This window comes from Cuculus canorus, chromosome 26 (assembly GCF_017976375.1).
Source record: "Cuculus canorus isolate bCucCan1 chromosome 26, bCucCan1.pri, whole genome shotgun sequence".
NCBI classification, from domain to species: domain Eukaryota; kingdom Metazoa; phylum Chordata; class Aves; order Cuculiformes; family Cuculidae; genus Cuculus; species Cuculus canorus.
In genome coordinates this window covers 2,587,378-2,608,838 of record NC_071426.1, presented here as the reverse complement: position 1 = coordinate 2,608,838, position 21,461 = coordinate 2,587,378, and the positions used below count along the sequence as shown (strand labels likewise).

The 21,461-nt window shown below is 52.3% G+C and overlaps 1 protein-coding gene across 1 annotated transcript; it reads right to left on the bottom strand.

The window, feature by feature from the left end:
- Positions 1 to 245: 245 nt before the first annotated feature.
- SLC25A37 (solute carrier family 25 member 37) lies at positions 246 to 17,486 on the bottom strand. The gene is given in 5 exon segments (XM_054088900.1): positions 246 to 4,748; positions 5,594 to 5,650; positions 7,851 to 8,079; positions 17,276 to 17,426; positions 17,428 to 17,486. Coding segments are annotated over 5 exon segments (1,017 nt in total). The 3' UTR covers positions 246 to 4,227.
- Between the last annotated feature and the right edge of the window lie 3,975 nt (positions 17,487 to 21,461).

Below are 21,461 nucleotides of genomic sequence, written 5' to 3'. Positions count from 1 at the left end.
ATCACTCAAGCACAAAAATCCCCTCATGTGCAAACACGGATTAAGGGCATTTCTCACTTCTTGGGGAATTAATGGAGTTACGATTGAATCTCGTATTCCTATAAACCAATATTAAGTGTTTAGAGACACACACAAAGCATGTCCCACGCCTCACCTTTCAGGACTACACACGTTTACTACACAGGGCGAAGGGGCATTAAATATTTACAATGCAAACAGACACATAAACCTGTCAAAAATGTTTTGCTGAGCAGAAATAGCACTTTACCTTCTCATCTTCTCTCAGCAGCCAAGCGCGGCGCTCCGCTCCCCACCCCAGCGCCGTTGCACCTTCTTGATTTTTCACTGCCAGTCAATAAACAAGGAAAAGAGAAAGGGCAGAATAGGGGAGGAAAGAAAAGCTCTTTTCCTTTGGGATGGACCAAGGACACCTCGTTGCTGTTTCTCTCCGCAGCCAGCCTTGACTCCCAGGTAGGCATTTGCTGCTAAACCCTGTAATTATCATTATTATTCCCAGGCGAGCTGCCCTTCGCCAGCCCAGGAGCGGTTGAGGCAGAACTGCTACCTGGCTGCATCCCAACTAAAGTTCATATTTAGGATTTTAGGCACATCTCTTCATTGCTGCACCGAAAATAGGCTCAAATTTATTCCTCCTATAGCACTGGAAGGGGCTTGGAGCAATCTGATCCAGTGGGAGGTGTCCCTGCCCATGGGCACAGGATGAGCTTTAAAGTCCCTTCCGACCCAAACTATTCTATGATTCCTCCCTTAGCTGCAGTGCTGTGCAGAAACCGTACCAATTAACTCATGTTTTCCTTTTTACTGAAGGGCAAGGCGAGATCTAAAGCAGTTTAATATCTTCTGGGCTTTTTTTTTCCCCCCCTTCAAATTATGCATCTATTACCCAAACCTCAGCAAAACCGAGCAGCTCCCCGAGGGCTTTCACCCCATGCACTTTCTTCCAGGTGGGAAGATGCTCCCAGTTGGGAATTTGCTTTGCTGCCGAACAAGCCAGAGTGTGTGGGTTTGCTTTACATATCTCAGCAGCCTCCTTGCCAAGAGGAGCACCTTTCGAAACTCTTCAGCGGCTCCTAGAGGAGCACAAGCCCATAATTGAGATATCAGCTCCTGCCAGGCTGCAAAACCCCTCCCAGAAGAGTTTTTCTTCCTCCAGCGCGATGACGAAGAGCTTTATCTGACTCAGATGGCGAGGTGCTGGGTCTGCCAAGTGTTCAGGCAACGCTAGAAGGCACCATTCCATCAGGGATCAGCCTGCCTGGCTGCTGCCACGCAGTCATCGCCACCCTCCTGCTGCTCAGCCCCAGCCGGATGGAGCTCGCTGCCCAACCACACTAAGGAAAGCCACAAGCAGGAGCCTAAAAGGACAAAAATCAGCATATTTTATTTCCTTGAGCTCCAGTGATACAACTGTAGCAGCATTTCACAAACCAACTCCTGCGTTGTTAAATACACATTAAAGGAAATACATAATCCCAAGGCAGGCAAAACAAAATAAAGAACTGCGGACAACATCCTCCCCTTAAATAAATGTGCGTTCGATGCAGACAAAGCAGCAGTACACGTTTCACATCCCAGGTTAAAATAAAAACTTCAGCCTCGCAGCAAAACTTTTAAATGCAAAGCTAGGAGAGATGAGGAGCTTTGGTGAAGGGGCTTTTGCCTGAGGATCCAACACAACATCTTAAAGACATGAGACCTCCGCAATTATTAGAGCAAGGGGGCGCATTCCCAGCTGCAGAACGGGAAAGCTCGGTTTAATCGGATACCTGGGGTAATCCATACAGAGCTCTACAAACGTATAAGTGCTCCTCAGCCACTCTCAGCTCGAGGCAGAGCAAGAAACCCTGGGGGAGAATTATTTGTGCGTTCAACACTCAAGACACATTCTTCTGGCTAGCAACCAAACTGGGATGCTATGACCCCCTCCAAAGATGAAGCACAGCTGGTCAAAACCACAACCACCTCCCCAAAGCAGCTCTGACCCCTGGGCAAGTCCATCCTTCATGCCCCAGCTACTCACAGGTTACTCCAAATGGGAGATGAACTTCTCCCAGAAGAGCCAAGTCAGAAACGCTAAAGCCAAGAGACCACAGGAAGAGGACAATGCACTGGGGATCGCTTGCCAAGCGTGACTTCCCAGCTACCGAAGTCACACTGAAAGCTGTCACCTCCCACACTGCCTCTCTTAGGAGTAAAATAACTCAAAATTTTCATCTAAGTGTCTATGCCCGTTCCCAAGGGAAACATTTTGTGCGGTTCCGGTTCCCATTAGTGATTCTCCAGTTTCTAAAGTCAAGAGGAAAAAGACATCCAAGGCTCAAACAGCTCCGAGACCTCCAGCCTCAAGGATCTCAGAGGCCACTAAAGGCTTTTCTCCACCTGTACCACCCGGACCAGTGGCCTTGAGCTTATAATTTGGGCTCTTTTAAGACACAGGGTGCATTTGACACAGTGATTCAATCCGTTGAAGTGACAAAAATGCATCAAAGAGGCTCATTTCGCTCTTATCAGTGGTACAATTTCCACAAGGCACATGCAACACCACCACCCAAAGAGGTGCTCTTTGATTTCCTTTCTCCAACTAACGGAGCAAAAGGATTGGCTCTGCTTAGTGTCATCCTACGTAACGTGCTTGGCTGATGGGACACCTCCAGGGGACGTGTGCCAACTCAAAAGCTCACGTTGCAGCTGTCCCACGGACACCCCAATGCTGCCAACAAGCTGAAGGCACATCTCCACAAGTTGTCCCAGCAGTAAGGAGATGGTGCCAGCTCCAGGCATCAGTTGCTCCTGGCCGGACAAACTCCAGAGAGGATGGAGAGCTGCCAGTTGGTGTCCCATAACTTGTATTTACACATCCAGGGCCCTAAAATCCCCTCCTCGTTGGCTGCTGATCACCCAAGTAACCCAATAAAGGATGTATTTTGGTTTGGAAGAGCCATCCCAAGAGGAGCAGGACACGCAGCACGGCTGCCATCCTTCCTGAGCAGGCACAGCGTTGCAGGCCACCACAAAGCTCAGCATCCCGCAGCAGCAAAACCAAACCCACGGCACGAGGAACCTCTGTAGGTTGGGGTTTTTTTTTTCCTCCCCCAACAGCCACGAGCAGCGGCTCGTCAAAAATGATCTGGGAAGCGGCTTTGGTTATGCAGGTCAGGCTTTCCTTAGGCTGGTTTGGTGCCGTCAGGATGCGACCCTTGCGACTCGGTAGCCAAAGTGTAAACAGAAGCTCTGGTCCTCCCTATCGGTGACCCCACCAGCTTTCGAGATGCGCGCGGTCACTCCCGCGAGCGGGATCGGAGCCTTAGTGAAAAAGAATAAATTAAGGGAGGATGAAGGCTGTTCAGCGATCGCACACCATAAAAATGTACCTTTAAAAAAAAAAGAAAGTGGTTGCAACAAAAATACTATTCTTTAAAATCTACATTTTCTTTAAGAGTCTCCTTGTAAAAAAATGGAACTGAGTTTCCCTCCCTCTCCTCCACAAAGTCACCAGGAATTTTGGCCAGCCCCTTCTTGGCATCCTACACCTTCCCAAACTGGTGTCCTCATTCCTTTTTCCCCCCAACCTGGGAGAGCCTCAAGGGGCTACCAAGTACCTCAACACATGAAAATCTTGGCCACCGTTTGGGGGCTTAAATGCTGTACATAATTAAAGCCAATCTGGCTATAAAAATAAATGTTTTTTGCGTCTTCCTTACACAGGAGGGAAGAATTGAGCCCTTTGTGAACAGCTTCGCATCTAGCTGTTATAATATTTAAAACAATCCAAATGCCTACATAGAAAAATAAAGGATAAACATTATCCATCTATCTTATATTTATATAAAAAGTAAGTTCTTTGACAGGATATTTTGCTTCTTTGCTGTAAAAAAAAAAACAACCCAGCCCAGGCTGGACAACCTAAGCTTGGTGAGGAGTAAACTATATCTTCAAAGTTATCCAGAGAAAAATATCAGTTAGCAATTTCACTTCTCCAAAATAAAGTTATTAAATATATATATTATTATGAAGTCTTTATAAACTACTTTGTTGTTTAAGGAGGGGAAACATGTTGAGGACCACTTTAATCCCTCCATCCCCAGGGAGGGAGAAGTGGATGCCAGTTGTGAATCCACCAGGAACCTGGAATGTTCCTGAGTGGAGACGCAGAGCTGGTTGGCTTGCAGGCACGCGCAGAGGGGACACGGAGGCTGGTTAAATCCTTCACAAGGATGTTCTTCTTTCCAGCTTGTGCTTTGTGAGAAAGTACTTGAAGAACTCATACACGGACCAGGCAATGGCCGTTGAAGGCATCTGGTAGATGACACGTGCCTGCACCCCTCGGAAATACCCTGAAATGCCCCCCAGCTGATAGACAGTCTTGAAGGCGTTCATCATGCCCGAGAGATGTCCGCTGATGTTCACCGAGCTCAAAGCCATGTTCTCCTGCGTGTTGAGCAGGGTCTTGCAGACATCCAAAGGAGTGGTGGCAGCGGCAGCCACAGCCCCCGCGACGGCACCGGAGACGATGTGGGACCGAGGGTTATAGTCCCGGTGGGGGTTGATCTGCTCCTGCATGAATTCATAGGTGATGAAGTGAATGGCCTGGAAGGGGACGTTCATGGTGAGCTGAGTGGTGTAGCTGCGGTAGAAGGCACCAAACCCTTCCGTCTTCTGCACTGTCCTTACGCACGCCAGGACGGACTTGTAGGGAGAGTTGAACATCTGCATTCGCTGCTTCACCACTGGTCCAGGTGATGGCCACAGGGGAGGAAGGCAGACAACACCAGGCGTGGAGATAAAGACTTATTAGCTAAGGCACAGCTTTCCTGCTCATCACAACACCCAGAACGAACCCTGCTCCACATCCCAACCATCCAAGATGCAACCCTTTCTTCCAAGTCCAAATTGTTACGAGGCAAAGGCATTTCTAGAGCGATGAGCTCCTCATCTACAGGCTTTCACTCAAAAGTTGCGTACGTCCTCTTCTTTCCCCAACCTGCCCAGTGCCCCCCAAAAACCTCAACACAAGTAGTGAGGGAAGCAGGTCAGAGCTCAGCCCCACTTCACCTCCTCACACTTAATTAAGGAATCTTCTAGCTAGAAAGGCACTATGAAAAGGACCCTCAGATGCATCCTCAGATGCAGAGCTATTACGCAGAAACACTATTAAAGAACTGTACATCACCTGGGAAGTCTAACAGACCCACCTACAACCTAAATCCTGAAATGGAACAACTTTCACGGACACAAGAAGGCTCCAGGGAGACATTAGAGCAGCCTTCCAGTACAGAAAGGGGCTCCAGGAAAACTGGGGAGGGGCTCTGGATCAGGGAGGACAGGGGTAGGATGAAGGGAATGGTTTTACGCTGAAAGAGGGGAGATTGAGATGAAATCTTGGGGATAAATATTCTTCTGTGAGGGTGGGGAGGCCCTGGCCCAGGTTGCCCAGAGCAGTGGTGGCTGCTCCATCCCTGGAGGGGTTCCAGGCCAGGTTGGATGGGGGTTTGGAGCCCCTGATCCAGTGGGAGGTGTCCCTGCCCGTGGCAGGGGGTGGAACTGGATGGAATTTAAGGTCGCAGGGCGTTACCTTCAGCAGGGTTCATCACTGCGTCGTGGAGCAGCGTGGCCACGCTCCCAGCTATACCTGCAAGACACAAAGAGCATCCTTGAAGAAAAACCATTCAGAAGGCAAGGGTTTGCTCAGGCACAGCCATTCGTGGGGGCAGCAGCGGTGGTGCAGGCAGCCTGCGTGCCACCGGGTACCAGAGCCTGGGGAGCTGCAGCCCAGCGCCGCAGCCAGCCCAAGGAAGCACCCAGCAACACGGTTTGTTCCCAGTGCAGAAAAACCCATCCTGAAACCAGGATTTGCTCCCAGGATCACCTTTGCTATTCCCTAGAACAGCTCACAAGGCTTTGCCTACACAAGGCACCACCGGCTTCACGCAGCCTGCGCTGGACTGAGAAATGAGCAATGTTTAGGACTGGCTCAGCGCATCCGTAATTATGCATTTTCATCCACGTACTCCATCTAATTTTAAAACATTAATTGCATGGACTCTGCAAGCATCCAGCCAGCCGTTAATGATTCTGCAGTTGGCTTTAGGATGGGCCTCTCGAGCCACACCTTCTCCTTTGATGTAGTTTTCCATCTCAAATTCTCTCTTGCCCAGATGACTTTTGGTCATTTCTCATTAACGCAGCAATTTGGTTCTGTTGGTACTGAGAGCCTGTAGCTACTTGAAAGGCAAACGCAGGAAGCACACTGCCAGCAGAAAGCAGTGACCCAGAAAGATATTACACACCCTTAACTGAGTTGGTTGAGTCAAATCAAGCGACTGCCACGGCAGATTCCCAGCGTCACGGCACAGCAAGGACCGGGGTAGAAATCTTCTACACAAACCCTTTCGTAACGCCCCGGCAGCTCAGCCAGGGGGTTTCTGCTGTTACAACATACAACAGTTTGGGTTGGAAGGGACCACAAAGCCCACCCCTTGCCATGGGCAGGGACACCTCCCACTGGATCAGGGGCTCCAAAGCCCCATCCAACCTGGCCTGGAACCCCTCCAGGGATGGGGCAGCCACCACTGCTCTGGGAAACCTGGGCCAGGGCCTCCCCACCCTCACGGCAAAACATTTCTCCCCAAGATCTCATCTCAATCTCCCCTCTTTCAGCATAAAACTGCTCCCCCTTGTCCCATCCCTGCCCTCTCTGATCCAGAGCCCCTCCCCAGCTTTCCTGGAGCCCCTTTCAGCACTGGAAGCTGCTCTGAGGTCTCGTCAAAGCCTTCTCTTCTTCAGGCTGAACAACCCCAACTCTCTTAGTCCTTTCTTATCTTGCTGGACCTAAAAGCAAAACCATTCCTAATGGAAGCAAAATCCTTAAGAAAGTATGTGAGCAAACAGAGGGTGAAGTCCATTACATGCCAGAGCTCCAGGGGAGACACGTGGAACAACCTGCATCACAAACCTCGGGAGGTTTGGATGATGACTTCAAACAAATGCAGAAGCAGCCACCTGTGACCCATCTGAACACCTCTTGCACGATGCATTCATTACTTGTGCTGGAATGATTTGAGATTAAAGATGCAGCGCAGAATTAAAGATTAGATGAGGGCTTTGGAGAGTGTTTAACACTGACATCAGGGCTTTCAGGTCCTCTACTCTGCTCCTGACAGCCATCCCAGCCACTTGTGATCTTCTGGGTGGCACAGAGAGCACCAGACATGGACATCTGGCCACAAGCACAGCTCACCTTTCCTCAGCATCTATCCAAGCAAGACAGCCAGCTTCTCAATGCTCAGGGTAGCACATCTAAACCCTTGGTAGGTGGGTATGTAAGAAGCTTCCCCACGTTCCCCCAGAAAACAGAAGAGTCCATTCGAAGCAGAAATGCAATTCAGAAGTTGGTTCAGAGCTCCCCTGCAGGCTGTGTTACAGCTTTGACTCCTTGAATAGTCACTACCGCAGCAAAGACCTCCCAAGATCACCTCAACATCCTCTGGAAAAGACATCTACCAAGTGGTCAACCATCCTAAAGACAGGGCAAGGTTTCAGAGGAGCGTGGTGACCAGCATGAAGCACTAAGGAGTAGGTGCCACGCTTGCCTACCTGCCTCCCCCTACCCCTCCAGCCCTCCCAAAGGCGGTGCAGAGACCTGCAAGCTTGGGGTTCCGTTTGCATCCTGCATCCTCCCCGTAGAGGGAATTACAGCGCGGATCTGAACACAGGCTGACCTCCCAGGAGCAGAGCACAGCAAAGGATGCCAGGCTAAGTGTGTGAAGCAAGCAAGGGACAGGCTGTTAACTGCAAGCTTGGATTTTTTTTGGTGTAAAAACCCAAAATACCATTGGCCAAGTGGCTGTTTCCTCCGTGCTGGATAGTATCGCTTAGAGACTTTTTCATTTTCTCATAGCAGGCAAAGTACATTGCGTGGGCTGGGCCAGCCCCCAGCATGGTGACATTAATCCCACGTAAAGGCCTCCAGAAACCCTCTGTAAGGACAATCTTCTTCAGAGCTTCGTACACGCTCCTGTACTGGGCTTTGGGGTCCGGCTGCAAGCTCTGCATCCTTGTCTGCAACAAAGCACACGGAGGGAGAGGCCTCAGTTACCCATCTTTAATGCAACAAGCACAAGGCGTAGAGTTAAAGAACCACAGAATCTTAGAATGGTTAGAGTTGGAAGGGACCTCAAAGCCCATCCAGTTCCAACACTGGAAGGGACACCTCCCACTGGATCAAGTTGTTCCATCCAACCTGGCCTCGAACACCTCCAGGGATGGGGCAGCCACCACTCCTCCGGGCTTCCCCACCCTCATTGTGAAGAATTTCTTCCTAATGTCTACACAGAAAAGATGTCTACATGTAAAGAGCTCCAAGATCGTTTTAGGGGTCGATAATTTATTCCCTGCTTGCATCCACACTGCGGCCACGGCACCACTCACCCACGCTTCGCCTGCCAGACCAAGCGAGATTAACTCCACGCTCCCACTGCGACACCAAAACATTACGAAGCTGCTCAGACAAGAGGGAAGCGTAACCTCTGCTCTTGTTTATGCCCGGCAAGTACAGGGAATTAAGCTAACAAAGTCCTTCAAAAGACTCTAGTGAAGAAATACAGTTAGGTCTTTAATTGCCTCTTGCTTTCAACACTCCCGTCTCTGCCCCAGCTTGTCTCTCCGGCAGTTGCTCAGCTGCTTTTGACACTGCCGTTGGCTCGTTTGACTGGGAGACGGGTTTCCTAGAAGGCCAAGCTGAGAAAAAAGGGGTACCTGCAGTCATTCCCCATAGATGATAAAACAGAGGAAGGCCACCTCGTTCTCCTGCAAGGAGAAGACCATGATGCAGTGGGTGACTGTCTCCCAACAGCCTGGAGAGCATGGAGCCACCCTTCGCTTCATCTTCCCTCCCAGCTCCTGGTGCCCTGCAGCCACCAATGTCCTGAGCCACAAGGTCTCACCTGTGTCTTCACTCAGTAACCCTTGATGGGCTTTTCTTTCATGAAGTTTTGAAGGCAGCAAAGCTTCTGTCACCCAAAGCATCCTATTAAACTCTCTGGCATTAATTAATGCACCGTGGGGAAAAAAATGACTGCTTTTAGTTCGTTCCAGGCTGCTGCCATCACACAGCAGCAACGCTCAAAGCCCTTGCGATGATGAGGCCAACCTGTGATGGGCATTTGCAGGGCATGGACCTCACAGCCATGTCCCATCAGCAATGGGAGAGACACCGGCAGTGCTTAAACCTCTACACCCATCCCATCAAGAGCGAGCCAATCTGGAGCACCGAGATGATAAGGACTCTGCTACTCCTGTGAGCAGCACACAGGTCCCACCAGTCTGCAACGGGTCTGATACATCACTCCAAAACTGGTTTGAAGGCATACAGCCTTCGTTTGCAGCCTCACGCCTCGAAACAAAAACACAGAAGGCTCCTGGGAAAGGGCACAGCCACAGGAGATGAGCGTTTAGCAACCTGTGGCAGGCTGCATCAAAGCAATGCTCTTTCAAGGTGAAGCTTGAGAACTGCAATAAAGAGGTCATTGGGGCTTGACCAGAAAGATGTTTTAGCCCCCATGAGGAGGGATACCCCGTCTGAAAATCACAGAATAGTTTGGGTTGGAAGGGACCTCAAAGCCCATCCAGTTCCACCCCTATCCATGGGCAGGGACACCTCCCACTGGATCAGGGGCTCCAAACCCCATCCAACCTGGCCTTGGACACCTCCAGGGATGGGGCAGCCACCACTGCTCTGGGCAACCTGGACCAGGGCCTCCCCACCCTCACAGGAGAACATTTCTCCCTAAAATCTCATCTCAATTTCCCCTCTTTCACCCTAAAACCGTTCCTCCTCATCCTATCCCCGCACTCCTTGATCGAGAGCCCCTCCCCAGCTTCCCTGCGGGCATGACTTTAGAATGTGCCACCTCCATCCCTTCGAGCTTATCAGTTTACTTCAGTAATTAGCCAGCAGGCAATACTACAGCTAAGCCTTCAGGGAAGATTAAGCCAATGAATCTATTTCAGTATTGGACCTCCAATTCCTCAAGCCAACCCAGTTACTGGAGACTGAAAAGCATCACATTCACATGGACATTCTGAAACCAAAGACGAGATCAGAGCTGAATTTAGGACTTTAACCCACTAGAAGAACAAGTTGAGGTTGTTCAGTTTGGAGAAGAGAAGGCTTTGACGAGACCTTAGAGCAGCTTCCAGTGCTGAAAGGGGTTCCAGGAAAGCTGGGGAGGGGCTCTTGATCAGGGAGGGCAGGGACAGGAAAAAGGGGAATGGTTTTCAGCTGAAAGAGGGGAGATTGAGATGAGACCTTGGGCAGAAATGTTTTGCTGTGAGGGTGGGGAGACCCTGGAACAGGTTGTCCAGAGCAGTGGTGGCTGCCCCATCCCTGGAGGGGTTCCAGGCCAGGTTGGATGGGACTTGGAGCCCCTGATCCAGTGGGAGGTGGCCCTGCCCATGGCAGAGGGTTGGAACTGGATGGGCTTTGAGCTCCCTTCCAACCCAAACCATTCCATGATTCTAAAATACAACTGAGCAGTGAAAGCAGCAAAGCAACACCTGAGCCTGAGCCAAACGAATTATTGCGTTTGTGGTAAATATTTTAAGAAGAATTGCACAGCAATTCCATTTGCAAAGGGTTTTAGTGCAGCAGCAAGCAAGATTTCAGACCTAAGCACTGCCCAGTTGTCATGACAAGGCATCACCCAATAAGAGGGGATTTGGTGGCCCTCAAGCAAAGCTTCCTGTTTCAAAGCACTAAATCCATTGTTAAGCTCTGAACAGCGCTGGAAATAAACCCAAAGGCAGAGAAAAATCCTCCTGTAAAGGCAGCAACAGCTCTGAAGTACCTTGGAATTCAAACCTAGGCTTTAAATCCGGCTCTCAGCCTTCGCCGAGCGGGGCTTAAGGGTCTTGCAACCCCTCTACAGGTCTCTGCACCTTCCCATCCCACGGATGCTTGTCAGGAGGAGCTGGATTTCACGATGCCCTGGAGAAACCACCGTCAGCGTGACTCAGCATGACCCAATGCTGCCAAGCTAGTCACATCCAGCTGGGGTTTGGGGTTTGTTTTAACCCTGCTCTGCTAGTTTTAACTTGAAGGCATTGCTTCAGACTCCAGAACTGACCCCAGGAGATTCAATCTCACCCCGCTCTATTGCTGGGATGCCTTCGAAGCCGGTATAATTTAAGCATGCAGCAGCATTGTCTCATCAGAAAGGGATAAAAGCTTCTGTAAAGCAGTAAATTATCAGCCTGGTATGTGCAGAACCGAAGCGCGCGGTGCTGCGTTGTCAGGAACGAACCCTGAGTATCTCCACCCTGACCCGAGAATCACATGAGAAGGGATAAACAAGAAGGAAAAAAAAGGGTATTTATTATTTGAGCCACTCTAGAGGGGTTAAAAGCTCACCCTGTACCCATCGCAGGCGGTGTAAGAGTGTTTTGTACCCACTCAACCTATGCACGCTGCGCTTTGCATCTTCACCGTCACAACCAGAGCCACAGGGTTGCGCCTTTTATTAAAGCTCTGGACACAAACAGGACAAACAGCCCAAAGAGTCACCAAACCCAGGATCCAGTCCAAACCCAACTCTTGTTTTGCCCCGGAGAAGCTTATCGTGATGTGAACAGTGAGGATTTGCTAGGAGCTACACAACCCTCACCCCTCCAGCTTGTGCCACTAATCTGACGGCAGTAACCTCCTCCTGGAGCCTCACCCCCCGCGTTATCCAGCCAAAAAATCCTTCTCCACCTCCTTAAGATTAATCCTCATTGCATAAGGGCCACGGAGTATATCAACAACCACAAGCATCTCGGTAGTCTTGGTTTCAGCTTGGCCACAAGAAGCACCACCGAAAGTCACAGCTTTAGGTTCCCCACGTTACCTACTGCCTGAGGAGCAGGAGATGCTGGTCCCAGCTTTCCCAGCGCCCCTTCTTTCTGCTTGCCAGGGGCACAGGAATAGCTCAGGGTCATTTTCTCTCTAGAATTGTTTTGCTAACAAGAGCCAGCTCTCCGGTTTTGCATACTCTCGCAAAGGGTCACCGGTTTGACACGCCGCTGTACAAACAAGTTCTGATATAATTTGCCTTTGTGGGTTTGGTTTTTTTTTTTGCCTGAACACGGCATGCTTTCGCAAAGCTCAGCCTCCAAGTTCATGTGACAGACAACCAACCCGGTCTCCTCGCAGCTAACAAAAGGCACGGAGAACACAATACGCTTCTACCAGGAAATAAGCAATGACCAGGTCGGATCCTGCTGGCCGGAGAACCCTTTGCTGCCACGATATTCCCTCGATTTTGGTTTTTCTAGGCTGGTTTTCAGCTAGAGTAGCTCTCCAACCAAGCAACGTACCTGGCGTGGTACCCACCTGTGTGTGAAAGCCCCACAGGAGGGGAGCATGGGGTCAAACAGGTTAGCTGTGACTTTCCACCACCTTGACACTATCAGCTGAAACAGGATTAACTGCTTCCCTGGACTAGGGTGGATGCAGAACCTCCCACCCAAGCATCCCTAACCCCAAAGCGTAAATAAACCACAGTAAAACAGCTCAGAGGAGCTCATCTGCTCTCCTACCCTCACGTACTTGCTCTTTCAAGACCTTTATTATAAGCAAGGAAGCTCCAAAGTCCGCTTGCATGAGGTAGGTCACCACGGTTGACCATCCTAGCTGGAGCCAGCAAACCACTCGCTCCATCCTTCCCAACAAGCCCCGTCGTACTTGTCCTCCGTTCCTTTCTACTCCCCTCTCTGGAATCATAGATGTCGGTACTGAAGGTTGTACTTGGTGCTGGAGAGGCTGCACCTCAAATTTTGGGTTCAGTTTGGGGCCCCTCACTACAAGGAGGACATTGAGGGGTTGGAGCACGTCTGGAGAAGGGAACAGAGCTGGGGAAGGGTCTGGAGCCCAGGGGTCTGGGAGCAGCTGAGGGACCTGGGGCTGTTTGGCCTGGAGGAGGCTGAGGGGAGACCTCGTTGCTCTCTGAAAGCAGGTTGCGGGGAGGTGTTATCCCAAGTAACAAGGGACGGAACAAGAGGAAACGGCCTCAAGTTGTGCCAGGGAAGGTTTAGGTTGGATATTAGGGAAAATTTCTTTACTGAGAGAGCGGTGAAGCCTTGGATCAGGCTGCCCAGGGCAGTGGGGGAGTCTCCAACCCTGGAGGGCTTCAAAGAACGCGTAGATGGGGCACCTCAAGAGTTGGTGGTGTTGTGCTGACGGTTGTACTCTATGATTTTAAGAGGTCTTTCCCAACCTTGATGATTTTATGATTCTAGATGTTTCTCCTACCCTTCCAGGATTTCCCATTACAGTACAGGACCTCCCGCACCCATCAAGAACCACACAGAGCCACGGCAAAGCCAACTCATAGATGTCCTGTTGCACCAGCATGGTTAGGAGCAGTTCAGGTTTTCAGGGAGAAGGGGTACAAGTATCATGGAGCGGAGCAAGGAGTTTGCCATTAGTGTGACTGCCACTCACTGCAAGGAAGGGAGGTTCAAGCCCAGCACATCTCCAGTCTCACATCTCCGCTGTCTCCCATCAGCAATTTGTTCCCAAGTGTGGACAAGAGCCGTTCTTCACATCCTCAAGGTAGCTCCTTTCCCTGCCTTGGGGAACCAACTCCAGCAATCGTGCAGAAAAGCCACCCAACGGCTTCAGCAAGAGGAAGGAGGAGAGTCCAGGGGAGTCCTCCCTTCTGCATCACAAGTCATCCTTGACGTTCTGATCTCTAAACTGGAGGCTGATCGAGCTTGCCAGGCTGTGTTTTCAGCAGCTACAAACCCAAACAGAGCCAAAGCACTGAGAAAACCCATCAGCATCCACCTAAAAACCTGCACTTCACACCAGTGTTTCACTCCAACCAGTGGGTAAGACAGAGGCCAATGTGTAGTTAAGTTGAACCTGCAAGAGGGTCAACACCATTAGAGGGCAAATGATGGAAAGACACCAATCGCATCTCAATCGCAACCCTCCAGGTGCAGCTTTAGATGGTAAAAAACCAACCTGTAAGGCATTTCCCCTCTAAACAAGCAGCAACACCGCTGCAAAAACCTCGCATACGACTTGCAATGCTTTACATTCCAGCAGGGTAATTGCAAGCGGGTGTTGGAGGGGGATGATGGGCACATGCATCATGGATTTCTATCCTTCATCGCATGTCAGCAGGCGTTGCCCCACACCAACAGCACCTCGAGGTGTTTCTACACTGTCTCACACAGGCATATCTACACACAGCCTGTCCTTCCATTGAACTCAGGAATTGTCCAAGTGTTTCAAGCAAAGAATGGCCCAAATTAAAACCATTTTCAGTTTCTCTTTCCTGGAACCAAATCATTTCCTCTACGGCACGACGCAACCAGACGCCTGAAATGCCTCTTTCATAGAATGGTTTGGGTTGGAAGGGACCTCAAAACCCATCCAGTTCCACCCCCATCCATAGGCAGGGACACCTCCCACTGATCAGGGGCTCCAAACCCCATCCAACCTGGCCTGGAACCCCTCCAGGGATGGGGCAGCCACCACTGCTCTGGGAAACCTGGACCAGGGCCTCCCCACCCTCATTGTGAAGAATTTCTTTCTAATCTAAATCTTCCCCCTTCCAATTTAAAGCCATTTCGGCACCATCTATGGATGTCCCCCTGCCTCCTCCATGGACCGATCCCAGTAATTATTATCCAGACAGTGAGACTCAGGAAGGAGCTTTGCTGCTTTTCTGTAGGAGGAGCGTGGTCCATTGCCCATGGCAGAGTGAAAGATCGCTGCTATTACAAAGCTTAATTAGCGTTGGGTTACTCTCATTACAAAAAAAAGGCCTTTTGGGGTCACTTCTCACCTCTTCCCACAGCGGATGGAGAGAATGGGAAGAGGACAGCAGTGAGAGCCCATCAGAGGAGCACAAACTGAACGCCGTAGCTTAGGATTTCATTAAATCATGGGTTGGTTTGAGTGGGAAGGGACCTCAAAGCCCATCCAGTCCCACCCCCTGCCATGGGCAGGGACACCTCCCACTGGCTCAGGGGCTCCAAACCCCATCCAACCTGGCCTGGAACCCCTCCAGGGATGGGGCAGCCCCCACTGCTCTGGGCAACCCCAGGGTCTCCTCACCCTCATAGTGAAGAATTTCTTCCTAATGTCTAGTCTCAATCTTCCCTCTTCCAATTTAAAGCCTTTCCCCTCCTCCTTTCCCTGCCCTCCCTGATCCAGAGCCCCTCCCCAGCTTTCCTGGAGCCCCTTTCAGTCCTGGAAGCTGCTCCAACTCCCTGAAATTCACTCTGTCACAAAACACACGGTGGGATATCAGCCACAACCTCGAGTATAATTTCTTCTTCCAAGCACTTCCAGGCATTTTGCTGAGCGGGGTTATTCCCAGCAGAAGGCATTACCTTGGCTCTCCCTACACCAGGGAGCACGCACGGAATTCACTCCTGGGTGAACTCAGCACGGAATTCACTACTGGGTGAACTCAGCACTTTTACCTTCCTACAAAGCACCTCCTGCTCCGGGAAACCAAGAACAACTTTCGTTTTCTCCCTCTCCCTTTTTCCCCCCCTGCGGAGGAAATGCCCTCTTCAAACACACTGTGAAGTCCAGAGCGATGACACGCTTCTCCAACCGTGACTTGGCACAAACTACCAGGCTCGTTCGGAAAAGGAACCGGGTATGGAGACACTCCGGGTGGGCACAGACCCTGCAGAGCAGCCCAAACCTACTCATCGGGTCCAGATGTCAGACCCAAAGGGAAAACAAGAGTAAAAAAGCCAGGAATGTTGCCTTTGAGGGCTTATCACAAGCCCTCCGGTGCCTCAAAGTGAAGGCATTTCCCCTCCTCTTTCTACTCTTTCAAGGAGCCCTGCATGGAAAAGAAGAGAAATTAGAGCATCTCCTTGCTGCCTTTCCCACCCGGACCATGAAAGATCTCAGCACCAGCGATACTGAAGGTGTATGGCTTCTCCCAACCTCATTTTTTCCTCCTTTTTTAAGCTGCCAGAGCAGCATGCTGGCAGGGCAGAGGGAGGAAACATCCTTTGTGATGCTTCCTAAAATGTTGATGACGCTGTGGAGTCTCGCATCAAACTGAGCAGCTCATCCACATCAAACCCCAACCACCACCACCACCACGATATCAGCAGCCACGAGCCCCTCGGTGAGCCCCCACCCTCATAAAGCCACCACTGCCACGAGGAGGACCACCAAAGGTCAGCTTCACGCTGTTTGCAGCCATTCCGATGTGCAGACGGACAAGTCAACCCATCTCATCAGTTTATCCCTCCTAGGATGGGTTTTCAGCGCTCCAGGAGGGAAAAGCTTCCCGGTATGGGTTTCCAGCCCCACACCTCGAGGGCACTGGTGGCATCTCCTGCGCCAGAGAGCAGCACGAGGACTTTGCTTGCCGCAAAGGCCCTGGCACACACCTTTGCACCGTGGGTTGCGCAAAGCTCGCCAGGGCCGAGGCTGCCCCAGAACGGGTCCAAGTGGGTGCGCAGCTCCCGTATCCATCGGAGGAGACCTCAGGGGTGACACGTCGGGGATCAGCACCCCATGCCTCACTCACCTCAGCACCTCCTGTACTCCCCAACTACCTGGAGCAACTCTGCTCCCCAAGCCGGGAGCCCCGCGCACCCCAAAGCTCTCAGCGTGCTCTTCCCTCGCTTAAACCTCAACACCCCTTGTGCTTTCCCCATGCTCACACCCCAATTCTCCTTGCACTCCCCACTTGCACACTTCCACCTACCTAAACCCCAGCGCCTCTTGCACTTTCTTGCACCCCAAGACCCCACGAGCACTTTTCTTGCACCCCAACAGCCTTTGCACACCTTCTTGCACCCCAAGACCCCTCGCATACCTCCTTGCACCTCAACGCCCCTTACACACCTTGCACCCCAACACCTCTTGCACTTCCTTGCGCCCACCTCCCATCCCCAGTATCGACTGCACAGACCTCCCACAGCCCCGGTACCAATGCACAGACCTCCCACAGCCCCTGTACCGATGCAACGACCTCCCACAGCCCCGGTACCGATGCAACGACCTCCCACAGCCCCGGTACCGATGCAACGACCTCCCACAGCTCCAGTACCGGTTGCACAAACCTCCCACAGCCCCGGTACCGGTTGCACAGACCTCCCACAGCCCCGGTACCGGTTGCACAGACCTCCCACAGCCCCGGTACCGGTTGCACAGACCTCCCACAGCTCCGGTACCACTGCACAGACCTCCCACAGCCCCGGTACCGATTGCACGCCCCCTTCCACGCACCTTGACCGAGTCCACCGGGTACATGACCGTGTGCTCCATGATGCCCGCCACCGCCCCGGCCACCATGTGTGTGCCGAGCGAGGCGCCGCTGGGCAGGCTCTCGTACTCCTCGCTCTCCACGGGCACCGAAGGGGCGGCGGCAGCGGCCGGGGGGGGGACCGGGTCCCGGCGGTGCCGCTGCGCTGCCCCCAACGCCGCAGCTCAACTCCATCGCGGCCGGGCTGGCAGTGGGGGGGGGCGGCAGTGCGTATGGGGCCCGCGCGCCGCTCCCTACCCCCTTTAAAGCCGCGCAAGCCACGCCCCTTTCCGCATAGACCAATAGAGAGGCGAGGCGGCTGACGCAAGCCACGCCCCTCCCCGTACAGCCTTCGCCAATAGGAAGACTCAGGCGCAGCACGCCACGCCCCCTTTTCCACCCCAGCCAATAGAAAGAGAGGGCCCTCCACAAGCCCCGCCCCTCCCTGAGTGTTAGCCAATAGAAAGGCGCTGATGCCAAACGCCACGCCTTCTTTCCCGCCTCAGCCAATAGAAAGACAGAACGCTGACACACGCCCCGCCCCTCCTGGCGTCTCAACCAATAGGAAGGTGCTGCCGCCGCCCTAAGCCCCACCCCTTTTGGGCCGCGGCTTAACAGCGCGCGGAGCCGCGGGGGGGGGGGGGTGGTAGAGGAAGCGGCGCTGCCCGTGTGAGCGCCTCGTGCGAGCGCCTCGTGCAAGGACACGCCCCGCCCCCCCGCCAATGCTAGTGACCCCCAGTGTGAGTGTGTGCTCTTGTGCATTCGTGCAGCCCTCGTGCAAGCGGCACCGGGCACCAGTGCGTGTCCTCGTGCAAGCATGGATCCCTCATGCAAGAGGCCCTGGGCACCAACATGTGTCCTTGTGCAAACGTGCACCCCTTGTACAAGCAGCCCTGGGTGCCAGTGCATGTCCTCGTGCAAGTGTGCAGCCCTCATGCAGGCAGCCATGGGCACCAGCGTGTGTCCTTGTGCAAGCATGGATCCCTCATGCAAGTGTGCAGCCCTCGTGCAAGCATCCCTAGGCACCAGTGTGTGACCTCGTGCAAGTGTGCACCCCTTGTACAAGCAGCCCTGGGTGCCAGTGCATGTCCTCATGCAAGTGTGCAGCCCTCGTGCAAGTGTGCGGCCCTCGTGCAGGCAGCCCTGGGCACCAGTGTGTGACCTCGTGCAAGCGTGCAGCCCTCGTGCAAGCAGCCCTGGGCGCCACTATGTGTCCTCATGCAAGTATGGATCCCTCATGCAAGAGGCCCCGGGCACCAACGTGTGTCCTTGTGCAAGCGTGCACCCCTCATGTAAGCACGTACCCTTGTGCAAGCATGCAGCCCTTGTGCAAGCAGCACCAGGTGCCAACACATGTCCTGGTGCACGCGTGTACCCCTCGTGCAAGCAGCCCTGGGTGCCACTGTGTGTCCTCGTGCAAGCACGTGTCCCTCGTGCAAGAGGTCCTGGGCACCGATTCATGTCCTTGTGCAAGCATGCACCCCTCGTGCAAGCAGCCCTGAGCACCAGCACGTGTCCCTTGTGCAAAGGTCACTAATTCGTGACCTTGTGCAAGCGTGCAACCCTCGTGCTGTATTTTGGACAATCTCTTTGTTCCATCAGTCCAAAGGGATAACATTGGACACACTCAAAAGAGACAGAGGCAAAGCCTCGGTGGCCTCGAGCTCCAGGAACAGCCCTGACTTTGATTTCATCCCTCCTTGAAGGATTAGTTGGAATTCAACCTTGCTGGGAAGGTGCCATTGCGTCGCGTGGACTGGGATCAAGGTTAACCACTTGCACGAAGCTGATCCGAGGGCTGGAGAACCTCCTGTAGGAGGACAGATTGAAAGAGTTGGGGTTGTTCTCTTGGAGAAGACTCCAGAGAGACCTTAGGGCAGCTTCCAATATGGAAAGGAGCTCCAGGAAAGCTGGGGAGGGGCTCTGGATCAGGGAAGGCAGGGACAGGATTAGGAGGAATGGTTTTAAGCTGAAAGATGGGAGATTGAGATGAGATTTTAGGGAGAAATATTCTCCTGCGAGGGTGGCCCAGGTTTCCCAGAGCAGTGGTGGCTGCCCCATCCCTGGAGGGGTTCCAGGCCAGGTTGGATGGGGTTTGGAGCCCCTGATCCGGTGGGAGGTGTCCCTGCCCGTGGGGGTTGGAACTGGATGGGCTTTGAGGTCCCTTCCCACTCAAACCAACCCATGATTTAATGAAATCCTAAGCTACGGCGTTCAGTTTGTGCTCCTCTGATGGACCCTCGCTGCTGTCCTCTTCCCATTCTCTCCATCCACTTTGGGAAGAGGTGAGAAGTGACCCCAAAAGGCCTTTTTTTTTGTAATGAGAGTAACCCAACGCTAATTAAGCTTTGTAATAGCAGTGATCTTTCACTCTGCCATGGGCAATGCACCACACTCCTCCTACAGAAAAGCAGCAAAGCTCCTTCCTGAGTCTCACTGTCTGGATAATAATTACTGGGATCGGTCCATGGAGGAGGCAGGGGGACATCCATAGATGGTGCCGAAATGGCTTTAAATTGGAAGGGGGAAGATTTAGGTTAGAAAGAAATTCTTCACAATGAGGGTAGGGACTCCCTGGCCCAGGTCGCCCAGAGCAGTGGTGGCTGCCCCATCCCTGGAGGGGTTCCAGGCCAGGTTGGATGGGGTTTGGAGCCCCTGATCCAGTGGGAGATGTCCCTGCCCATGGATGGGCGTTGGAACTGGATGGGTTTTGAGGTCCCTTCCAACCCAAACCATTCCATGAGTCTATGAAGCACCAGGATAATGCAAAGCATTTATTGCTGCTTGAGCCTCCAAGCATGAAACCCATCCTCCAACGGCCCAAAAGCAGCAGAAAAATAAAGTTCTGGTGTTCCAGTTAACCATGGAGTAAATACACACGATGTGGGAACGGTCTACTCCGGTCTTATACTTGCCTTTCTTCTGGACCCATGGAGAGGCACTGGCACGTGCTCTCCTCCTCCCTCCTGCGCTCAGGTGGCCTCGTGTTTGTGCTGGGAAGGCTTTGTTCTCCCCTGGGAAAAAAAAATGCTGCCGGAAAAAAATAACAATAATGAAAGCGTCACACGCTTCATGAAAGCGTCATTCGTGATTGATTTGGGGTACCTGGCATCGTTTTCTGCATCCGGAGCTGCGCTTGTATCAGTACAGGGAGACCTCCAGCTGGATCAGCCAAGCTCCATCCAACCTGGCCTGGAACCCCTCCAGGGATGGGGCAGCCACCACTGCTCTGGGCAACCTGTTCCAGGGCCTCTCCACCCTCACAGCGAAACATTTCTGCTTAAGACCTCATCTCAATCTTCCCTCTTCCTGCTTAAAACCATTCCCCCTCATCCTGTCTCTGCCCTCCCTGATCCAGAGTCCCTCCCCAGCTTTCCTGGAGCCCCTTTCAGCACTGGAAGCTGCTCTAAGGTCTCCTTGGAGCCTTCTCTTCTCCAGGCTGAACAACCCCAACTCTCTCAGCCTTGTACGGGAGGTTCTCCAGCCCTCACATCATCTCCGTGGCCTCCTCTGGACTCGCTCCAACAGCTCCATATCCTTCTTGTGCTGAGGATTCCAGACCTGGACACAGGGATGCAGCTCAGGACACGGTTGGTTTCTGAGCTGTGAGCTCACGTTGTCAACTCATGTTGAGCTTCCCATCCACCAGCACCCCACGTTCTTTCACAGAATCACAGAATCACAGAATCACAGAATCACCAGGTTGGAAAGGACCCATTGGATCATCGAGTCCAACCATTCCTAACACTCCCTAAACCATGTCCCTAAGCACTTCATCCAAGTGAAGTGCTTTCCCTCAAGGCTACTCTGAAGTCCTTCAACGACACGAATTTAACAAATCAATTACTAAATCTCTCCTTCCTTTCCCCTTTCTCCCTCCCACCAACTGCCGGATTAGCGCAGCTTTGTTTCCTCCAAGAGAAACTAACCCAAATATATGTTGCTGACGGTTGATTTGACACCGTTTCCCCCACATTAAATGACATTTTGGAGCTGGAGAGACACGTGCCTACATGGAATTCCAGCAGACAGCATTCCCCAACGATCGCAAGACGTAATCCAAACACAGGCAGCCCGATTCAAGGAAATGCTTGAACGAAAACTCAGAGGGGAACACTTTCCGGTATTGCTTCATGGAGTTTATCTAGTTTTTTTACTCCATAAACGGCA